Source organism: Aulostomus chinensis, chromosome 24 (assembly GCF_037954235.1).
Source record: "Aulostomus chinensis isolate RoL2024-O1b breed Wild chromosome 24, RoL_Achi_v1.0, whole genome shotgun sequence".
NCBI classification, from domain to species: Eukaryota; Metazoa; Chordata; class Actinopteri; order Syngnathiformes; family Aulostomidae; genus Aulostomus; species Aulostomus chinensis.
The window spans coordinates 16,890,001-16,900,452 of NC_141343.1; the positions used below are offsets into that span (position 1 = coordinate 16,890,001).

Consider the following 10,452-nt stretch of genomic DNA (forward strand, 5'->3'; position numbering starts at 1 on the left):
TCCTCCTTGACCTTTCCCACCTCATCCTCCACGTCTTCCTCTTTCTTTCCCACTTCCCTGTCATCCCTCCTCTTCTCCAGCCATGTGGCAGCAGACAATAGCTCCATTGTGAGCGATTTTTGCTCTCCTCCGTCTCCTCCCTCCATCCCCTCCTCCTCTTTCCCCAGATCTATTTATTTACACATCCTTGGTCAAGGGAGCTGTAGCGGCGGCTGGGTACAGAGTTAGAGCTAATTTAGAACAGAGCGCAACAGAGAGACACACTGTCTGAGATGGAGGAAGACACGGCGAGGTGAGGGAGGGATAACGGAGGAGAGGAACCGTTCATCCACGTTTGTTTTCTCTCTCTCTCTCTCTCTCTCTCTCTCTCACACACACACGAGGCTCGAGTCAAACATTTGATACAACAACATAATCCCAGTATCAATATCAGCACTTCGGCCCCGTGGGGTTTCCATAATCTCCCCGGTAATTAGTGGTTACAGGAGTTAGCGGTTAGCTTCCTCACTGCCTACAAGTGGATTTTCTCCACCAGCGATTGCGGTCCGAGAGACCCCCCAGATAAAGGTCACCCAAGGGTTTCTGACAAGGGCGTCCAAAGCAGAAACGAGGCGTGTGTGTGTGTGTGTGTGTGTGTGTGGATGAGGAATGCACCTACAGAACATTTACCATTCTGCGAGTGAGGAGGCACCTGCATTGGCTACGTGTCTCCAGGTTTCCCTGCATGCTCTCGCCCGTCTGACAGTGCGTCACCCCAGGGGTCCTTGTCAGCACTGGCACTGCGCAGCAGCAGCAGGGACGCTCAGAGCGAGACGTGACCCTTGAGTGACATCTAGAGGGCACACATGCAAATGCAGTTTGGGCCGTCATCGTTGTCCAGTTCCCTTTTGACGGGTTCTGTCAGAAACCTCTGAAGAGACGCCAGTGTTTGCAGGAGCAGGACAACTTCTATGAACTTTTACGATGACTTGACGGTAACGGTTAGTTAATGCTTGGTTACATACAAGAGTGCTTGGTAAGTGTTGCTCAAGCAGGATTAACCATCATTCAGGCCCTGACAGTGAAGGGGTCGTGCAGCTCTAAGCTACCTCCAGCTAGTTCAAACTTGTACGTCTGAATTGAGAATAAACGTCAAAACTATCAGGACGTCCTACCTCCTCGTGACACCACTGGTTCCTAGCAGGGCAGCAGGCTCCACAACAACAAGTCCCACACCCCTAGCTTCTGGGCCGGGTTCAAACCAGCCACGATGTGATGGTGAGGTCATGTGACCAAATATCAAAGTCATTGGTGAACAGAGGAAGTCTTGATCAGAATGTGGTACCTTCGAGACCATGCAGCCACTTCACTCTAAGTCTCCATCCGCCCATTGATCTGTCATCAACTAGTCCTTCCTCAAGCCCATCCACCCCAAATAAACACGAGGCCTCACTTTGAGCTCTGGATACCACAAGAGAACACACACACACACACACACACACACACACACATAGAACTTCCTCGGCCTTGGAAAACAGAACAACAATGAGGTAAGTGCTGAAAAGCAGCATTTCTGCCTGAGTGTGTGTGTGTGTGTGTGTGTGTGCGCGCGCACGCACATGTTCAGTGACGAGCCATGGCGTCTCCTGCAGCGCCGACATGTTTGTTTACTGGCAATGGAACCACTGATCAGCACACACACACACACGGTTCTGATTACCAGACGACATGATGGAGAACAAAACCCGATTGTACTGTGAGACAAACCAGTAACCAGTGTGTAGTCCTTATCAACTAATACACACTCACTGATGATAGTACACACAAGGACTGAAGCTGGTCATTGAGCGCACACAAACAAACACACACACACACACACTACAAACTGGCTGCTATTAGCCGCTAACATGCTACGTCATACAGATATTCTCCTTCGTTACCTACTTACAAGTCTAAAATCAGAGCTTGTCTAACCACAGCACCCGCAGCCACGGCGAGGTGAGGACAGGTGGAGCCAACAGAACACACGTTCCAACACGTTCTTGTGTGGACAGTCAAAGTAGCAGCGGGGAATCTTTCTTCTTCTTTCTATCTGATAGAGGTGTTCGGCTAACGCAAACTAGCATGAAGACACAGAATGAGACTAAGACCAGGAGAAGAGATGCACCTGACACGACAAAGACCACAACTCCCAATAATAAAGTGACGAATGTGCCTTTAAGAGAGTTTGTCTCTCACACAGGAGTAAACTGGTGGAAGAGGAGGAACCCCCCGAGGCGCCACCGAGCATCACAGCGCTGTAACGGCAGCGCCACACAGAAAGACGTGAGGACGTCAGCAGGTGTGTTGGTGCACCTGTTTGATGGCCGTCTCTCCGATCTTGTCCGAGTGTTTGCGGATGCTCTCCAGGAAGTCCCTCAGCTGCGTCATGGCCGTGTCTCGGATCTGCGTCCTCAGTTTGGGGATGTTCTCGGCCATGATGGAGCAGAACCGGTACTGGCCCGCCCTGGGGAGGCACGTCTGCTCCAGCTGCTCCAGAGTCCTCAGCGCTGGGTAGTACCTGACAGCATCGGGAGAGGTCCCTTTAATCATGACAGTCATTCTGGTTCAGGTGACAGTACTGAGGAGAAACCGTCTGGTCACAGGAGGGGAAAACACACAAGCACACACACACACAAGCACACTGACAGCCATCTACAAGGACACACACAGAAATACACCTCAGGGATGTTTGACAATCAAACACTCCAAACGCTTCACTGCATCCATTCCAAAACCTCTCCAGGAGGAGGCGGCGCTGGCGGAACCTTCACCGAGACGCAGAAAGCAGAGAGACACACAAACACAACGACAAATTTACGACCAACCAGACTGCAGTCTTCAGGTCAGGCCGAGGGCAGCAAGGACAGAGAGAGAGGAAAGTTCAAGTCCTATTCCAGGAGCTCTGGCTCCATCTGGTGGCCACATGCGGAATCACAAGTCTAGATGGGGCTCTGACATCAGCAGATACCTTCACTGGGTGTCTCCTCGTAGAACAGTAATGCAACAGTACACCTCCATTGCTTACACACACAGTCGCGGCAGCAGTTCTCCCCACACACACCTGGTCAGCTATAGTACACCTGATCTACTGCCCCGTCATGCTCATCCACAGCAGGGTGGTGGTTGCGCAACAGCCTCAGGTCTTATGCTTCGATGACAAGGAACAACCAAATATGGAACAGTAATGACACAACGATGGGGGGGGGGGTCTTAGAATCAGCCGTACCTTTGGGCCCTCATTTGCTCCTGTAGTCTGCTGTACATCTGCAGGACTGAGGAGAGAAAAGACACCAAAGAACAGTCACTCACTTCAGAGAGAGAGGCTGATAGAGGTGGGAGTGGTGGTGGAGGTGATGGAGGTGGGAGTGGTGGTGGAGGTGATGGAGGTGGGAGTGGTGGTGGAGGTGATGGAGGTGGGAGTGGTGGTGGAGGTGATGGAGGTGGGAGTGGTGGTGGAGGTGATGGAGGTGGGAGTGGTGGTGGAGGTGATGGAGGTGGGAGTGGTGGTGGAGGTGGAAGTGATGGAGGTGGAGGTGATGGAGGTGGGAGTAGTGGTGGAGGTGGGAGTGGTGGTGGAGGTGGAGGTGGGAGTGGTGGTGGAGGTGATGGAGGTGGGAGTGGTGGTGGAGGTGAAGGTGATGGAGGTGGAGGTGATGGAGGTGGGAGTAGTGGTGGAGGTGGGAGTGGTGGTGGAGGTGATGGAGGTGGGAGTGGTGGTGGAGGTGGGAGTGGTGGTGCAGGTGATGGAGGTGGGAGTGGTGGTGGAGGTGATGGAGGTGATGGAGGTGGGAGTGGTGGTGGAGGTGATGGAGGTGATGGAGGTGGGAGTGGTGGTGGAGGTGATGGAGGTGATGGAGGTGGGAGTGGTGGTGGAGGTGATGGAGGTGGGAGTGGTGGTGGAGGTGGAAGTGATGGAGGTGGAGGTGATGGAGGTGGGAGTGGTGGTGGAGGTGATGGAGGTGGGAGTGGTGGTGGAGGTGGAGGTGATGGAGGTGGGAGTGGTGGTGGAGGTGGAGGTGATGGAGGTGGGAGTGGTGGTGGAGGTGATGGAGGTGGGAGTGGTGGTGGAGGTGATGGAGGTGGGAGTGGTGGTGGAGGTGGTGGAGGTGATGGAGGTGGGAGTGGTGAGTGGGAGGTGATGGTGGTGGGAGTGGAGGTGGAGGTGATGGAGGTGGGAGTGGTGGTGGAGGTGATGGAGGTGGGAGTGGTGGTGGAGGTGATGGAGGTGGGAGTGATGAGTGGAGGTGGGAGTGGTGGTGGTGGGTGGTGAGGTGGTGTGATGGGTGGAGGTGGGTGGTGATGGTGGGTGGGAGGTGGTGGGAGGTGGGAGTGATGGTGGAGGTGGTGGAGGTGGGTGAGTGGTGGTGGGGTGTGGTGGTGGGGTGTTGGTGGTGGGGTGTTGGTGGGTGGAGTGTGGAGGTGGAGGTGGTGTGTGGTGGTGATGGGGTGGGGTGTTGGTGGTGGTGGAGTGGTGGGTGGAGGGTGGAGGTGGGTGTGGTGGGTGATGGAGGTGGGAGTGTGGTGGTGGTGGGTGGGAGGTGGGGAGGTGGTGGGGTGATGGTGGTGGTGGAGGTGATGGAGGTGGGGTGGTGGTGTGTGTGGGTGGGGTGGGTGGTGGGTGGTGGTGGTTGGTGGGGTGGTTGGTGGGGTGGTGGTGGGGGGTGTGGTGGTGGTGTGGGGTGGGTGGGGGTGGTGGTGGGTGGTGGGGTGTGGTGGTGGGTGTGGGTGTGGGGTGGTGGTGGGGTGGGGTGGTGGTGGTGGTGGTGGTGGGTGTTGGGTGGTGGGGTGGTGGTGTGGGAGGGTGGGTGGTGGTGGAGGTGATGGGGTGGGGTGTGGTGGGGGTGGTGGGTGTGGTGGTGGTGGGGTGTGGGGTGGGTGGTGGTGGGGTGTTGAGGTGGGAGTGGTGGTGGGGTGATGGAGGTGGGGTGATGGTTGAGGTGGTGGTGGTGGGTGGAGGTGGGGTGATGGGGTGGGGTGGTGGTGGTGGTGGGTGTTGGTGGTGGGTGTGGTGGTGGGTGGTGGAGGGTGGTGGTGTTTGGTGTGGTGGTGGATGGTTGTGGTGGGGGAGGTGTTGTGGTGTGTGGTGGGGGTGGGAGTGATGGTGGAGGTGATGGAGGTGGGAGTGATGGAGGTGGGAGTGGTGGTGGTGGTGATGAAGGTGGGAGTGATGGTGGAGGTGGGAGAGGTGGTGGAGGTGGGAGTGGTGGTGGAGGTGATGGAGGTGGGAGTGATGGTGGTGGTGGAGGTGATGGAGGTGGGAGTGATGGTGGTGGTGGAGGTGATGGAGGTGGGAGTGGTGGTGGTGGTGGTGGAGGTGATGGAGGTGGGAGTGGTGGTGGTGATGGAGGAGGTGATGTGATTGTGGTGGTGGAGGTGATGATGATGGTGGTGATGGTGATTGTGTGTGTGTGTGTTACCTGGGAGGCAGTGTGTGAGCTTGTCAATGGTGGTAGCGATGTTTCTCTGCTGTACGCGACACTGTCTCAGCTCCTCCATGGAGCTCATGAGCTGCAGAGAGGAGGAGGAGGAGGTGAGGGGAGTCGTGTGAGGGCAGGGTTGACGTCTGTGCGTCTGGTAACTCACCTCCTTGCCATCGTCCTGCAGGGAGCAGTTGGTTTCCGTCACCCGACTCTGAGATGTTCAAATGAGAGAGCCATTAGCGGAGTTGCCTGACTCCACCTCCCTAACCCCCACAACCCCCACCTCCCCAAACCCCCACCAGCTCCTTCGCCCGTCCTGACCTTCAGCTTCTGGGCCTCCCCCCGCACTTTGAGCAGCTCGGTGATGGAGTCCACGAAGCCCTGGAAGTGATGGTTACACATCTTCTCGATCTCCCTGTCATGGTTCCTGATGCGAGCGTCCAGCTTGTCCATGAAGAGGCCATGTTCCTGGCCGTCGTACACCGACCTGGAGACAGGAAGACCTCCAGGGTCACTCTAGAACGTTCTGGTCTGAGCTGGAACTCGTGGCTGCAGGACTCTTGTACTTCTTCTGCTTCTACGTATTTCAGGTGAGGAGCAGGCAGGCGGAGCGACCAAATTCTCGTCAACAGTGTTCTGTTTTGGTGACGGGGGGGGGGGGGGGGGGTCTCGTTTTACTCTGAAGTGGCGCCACTTTTCTCTGGTGGGAGCTGACGACCTGTAGCTGCAGAACGTGTGAGTACGTGAGCGCATCACGGCAGGCTAACCTGAAGGGTTCTTGTCTCTCCAACACTTACAGAAAAAGAGCAGACACCTTGTGATAGTTTTGCCCCTGGAATTAATGTGGGTGGTTTAGCACACCGCTGCCGTGGTTACTACACTTCCATGGTGTGTGTGTGTGTGTGTGTGTGTGTGTGTGTGTGCGTGGGGGGGGGGGGTCACGGGACAGCAAGGCGATATGACATCATCAGAATTTCAGCAAAATCCTGCCATGGCTCTTGGAGCGACGCCACTGATGCTCAAATACTGTCACACTGGTTGAAAGCTTCCCTGGAGGACCCAGGAGGGGTGCCAGGAGCTGGGCGCAGTGCCACGAAGCAACCACCAGGGGGCGGCGCAACTCTGCAACCCTCAGCCCAGGAGCCACTTCCTCGCCGAGATGTCCTTCCCTCATATTTACCCCGGAGGTTGGAACTCATGACTGTTGGCCTAAAAATAGCTTCACAGGAAACTCTTCATCAGGATGGATGCTGCCCGCCAAAATAAAAGATGGGAGGAAGGCAGAGGGCTTTTATTGTGATATTAACAATATTAATATCACTTTCTTATAAATGATGTCACTGATTACCGTCCTCCCGTGCGTCAAAGCACATGACTCGTCAGTGGGTGTGGGAGGGTTCATCACTGCACCACTACGTCCACGCCGTGACCCAACATCAATACCAGAACAAATACCACAAGATCTCTTCTTCGACAGGAAACTCTGTGTGTGTGTGTGTGTGTGTGTGTGTGTGTGTGTGTGTGTGTGTGTGTGTGTGCAAGCCTTCTCTGTGATCAAGATCAGGGTTCTTCCTGTGTTCTTTCCCACTCACTCTCACACACACACACCTACCTGTGTGGTTACCCCCCCCCCCCCTTCCTCCAGGAAATACCCGACTTATCGACAATGGCGAGCAGGTCTGACGCCACTGAGTTTTCTTTCTTTAGACACAAACACACAGCAACACTGTTTGTTGACATCAGACTCACAACTGAGAAACATCTCCAGCTACAACAATAAGCCCAAGAACACACACAAACACGTGTGTGTCAGTACTACAAGTGAGAAGTCCATCCAGGGAATCCAGCCCAGCGTGTGAGTGAGTGAATGAGGGGTGAACCTCACTGAACCGCCTGGCGTGCTGTCGTCCAGTGTTCCTCAACCAGCTCTGCAGAACCCTGACAACCAGCCATTCATTGGAATCAGGTGTGCTGGAGGAGGGCACCGTCTGACACATGCAGGACCAGGGTTGAGAAACACTGCTGTAGTCGCTGAACAGTTCTCTACCCCCCCTTCCTGCCCCTCAGATCGGAGCGTGCCAGCTAATATTAGCACGCCGTTAGCGGTGCACTGGTGTCAGCGACCTGCGGTACCAGCAGCAGTTTCCAGCTTCAGTCCTCATCCAGGTGCTAACGTTGAGAATCTGCAGGAGCAAAGTAGGCTGCTCTCAGTTATGACATCATCACTAACAGCTCTGTGTGTGTGTGTGTGTGTGTGTGTGTGTGTGTGTGCGCGCGCGTGTGTGTGTGTGAGAGGCAAGGGAGTAATTTGCCACAAGGGTGTTCCAGCTAACACACCCTGCTGAGTCATCACACGATACTTGGGATGCCACACACACACACACACACACACACACACACACACACACACACACACACACCAGCTGTGGTCTCAGGGTCTGAAGGTCTGAAGTGAAACAACTTTTGCTGTCACAAAACCTTTCATTTCTGAGCTTCACGGTGCAGCAGTTCGATTCCCGGCCCGGTTGTGCGGTTGAGGACCTGCAGTCCTGATATTTGCCGGCTAAAGCCTGGTTTATGCTTCGACCGTTCATGCCGTACCTACGCCATCGACACGACACAGAGGCATAAATCAGGCTTCAGGGGGTTCATGACACCAGGGGCGTGGAACCACACACTACTAAACCAGAGCTCTCCAACTGTCCATCACTACGTGGAGTCGTTGGCGGTGTCATCGGCGTGTAGGAGACACAGCAGCGGGGCGGAGCGTGTGGGAGGATCTCACTCACGCTCAACCACACTGGACAAACACAGGGAATCAAACCAGCGGTGCTGGCAGGCACCGCCACAGACCGGTGCGGTACCATGACTGTTGAAGTACCTGTGTTGCTCCTCTATGACGTTCTACTAGACCCCTCAACCAATGAGAGAGGAGCATGCTGCACAGCTGCAGAGCAACGCCGCTTCCCTGTCATTAGTGGCTGAATCTGACAAGCTGCTGCACGCCATTACACACTGGGTGGAGTTCTCACACACACACACACACACACACACACACACACACACACACACACACACACAGAGTTCCTCCCTGAATACTTCCTCTCTGGACCATGACCAAGGACCAGGTTCTTCTGACAGGCATGAGCCATCTAGTGCCACCATGGAGGGATGCCACCATCCTGCTACGGTAGAAGAACGCCCTCGCCTGCCAATCATCGTCCCTGTGGGCGGGGCTAAGCAGGATGGTTACATGGTAAAACAACACAGACAAGGAACCACATTCTAATCAGGAAACTCTTTACATTCCAAGTCGTTGTGCGTCCTCACAGCCCTGAACCAACCTGCATTGTTTTACAACCCCCACTGGAACTTGTCAGGGTGTGGGCTACTGCTAGCCAACTCGCTAGCCAGCTCGCCAGTCAGCTGGATGCTGATTCATGTGGCAAGAGGGACTTTGAACACTGCAGAGGGGCAGGGTTCTATCATCATCATCATCATCATCATTATTATTATTACTACAATTATTATTATTGATAATACCCCATTAATTTTCATTACTTTAATACACTATTTTTTTATTAATAAATCTTTTGGTCTATAGAATGTCAAGAAAATTAGAGTGACGTGTTCAAACTGCCTCTTTTTATTAGTCCTCATTACCAAAAGCCATAAAATCCTGATATTTATGAGTCTGGAACCAGAAAAAACGAATTTCCTTAAAAAAAAAAAAAAGACAAAACCCATCAATCAATCATCGAAGTGGCAGGCTGAGGTGTTGCAGCTCTAAAGATGTGGCCTTCAGCAGGACCGGTTCTGGTTGCTAGAGCATCAGCACTGAACCAGCCCGCTTCCAGCAAACAACAACAGAGTTCACATTTGATGGCTTTTTTTTTTTTTATTGAAATTCACAATATTTACATGTGAATGAGGAGGCCATGCGACTACAACAGGAGCTTGATTCCTAGAGGATTTTGTCAACATCGGTATATATCGGCTAAAATCGTTTGTGAAGTACCGATGTATCGTGCATTACTTTACACCCAGAACCAGCGTGGGAGGACAAGTCGGACTTCACGCAGCGCAGCTCGACCGCATGGACACTCCTGAAACACTCACTTAGCTAACAAACCAGTAGCCAGCTGGTTTATTTACAGGTGAAGGAAGCTGAGCAGAGTTGCCACAGGCGAGCGGCGGAGCTCCCAGCACCAGCCTCGCCTCCTGTGGTGGGCTCTGTCACCGCTGACCAGAATAACAATTAGATAGCTGTGTCGGCTAACGTTAGCTGCAGCTGCTCAGCTGTCTTAAATAAGTTGGTAAACACTGACTTAACAGCCCCGCTACAACCACGAGGTACCGGAAAGGTGGAGACACTGGGGTCCAGCCGGTAAATAAGCCAGCTTTTATGTTTGCTAACGTTAGCCGGCTAGCTGTCCGATAATGGGCGCACGAGCGTTAAAGTTTTGAGCTACCTCCCGGAGTCTCGGAGGAGTTGCTAACTTAGCGTAGCTAGCCGCGCTCCCTCCCCGGCTGGGCGACGCCGCCGCGCCACTGCTCCTCTCACCGAGCTGCCGGGACAGCCGCCGGGATCTTACCGGAGCGTCGGCCCAATACAGTTGGTGTCTGTGCTCTCGATCTCCCGCAGGATTCGTTCGTGCTCGGCGGCTGTCTCCACACTCGCCATCCTGCATGTTGCTCCCGACGGTTCCGAGCGGAGCGGACTGCTGGCTGGAGACCGTGCGTCATGAAGGGGCAGGCGGAGGGTTGGCTCGATGTGGTCCACGCTACAGCCCGAGCGAGCGGAGTTTGTTTGATGTTGTTGTTCTTCTTCTTATTATTATTATAAATATAATAATTCATTGTAGAAGTAGTAGTATTTTATGTTCGTATTTTTGTTGCTATTATTATATTAATATTTTATTATTATTGTTGTTGTTATTGTTATTGTTATTATTATTATTATTATTATTATTATTATATCATGATCGTAATTATTACTCTTATTGTTGTT

General features: G+C 53.6%; 1 protein-coding gene across 1 annotated transcript in view; it reads right to left on the bottom strand.

The window, feature by feature from the left end:
- exoc6b (exocyst complex component 6B) overlaps window positions 1-10,186 on the bottom strand; it is a 69,138-nt gene extending 58,952 nt beyond the window's left edge. The window contains exons 1-6 of the mRNA XM_086198223.1: window positions 10,037-10,186; window positions 5,763-5,928; window positions 5,605-5,652; window positions 5,439-5,529; window positions 3,248-3,293; window positions 2,335-2,539 (exon numbers count right to left, since the gene is read on the bottom strand). Coding sequence (XP_086054349.1) covers window positions 2,335-2,539; window positions 3,248-3,293; window positions 5,439-5,529; window positions 5,605-5,652; window positions 5,763-5,928; window positions 10,037-10,125 — 645 coding nt within the window. The 5' untranslated portion in view covers window positions 10,126-10,186. The remainder of the gene's footprint in view (window positions 1-2,334; window positions 2,540-3,247; window positions 3,294-5,438; window positions 5,530-5,604; window positions 5,653-5,762; window positions 5,929-10,036) is intronic.
- Window positions 10,187-10,452: the final 266 nt, after the last annotated feature.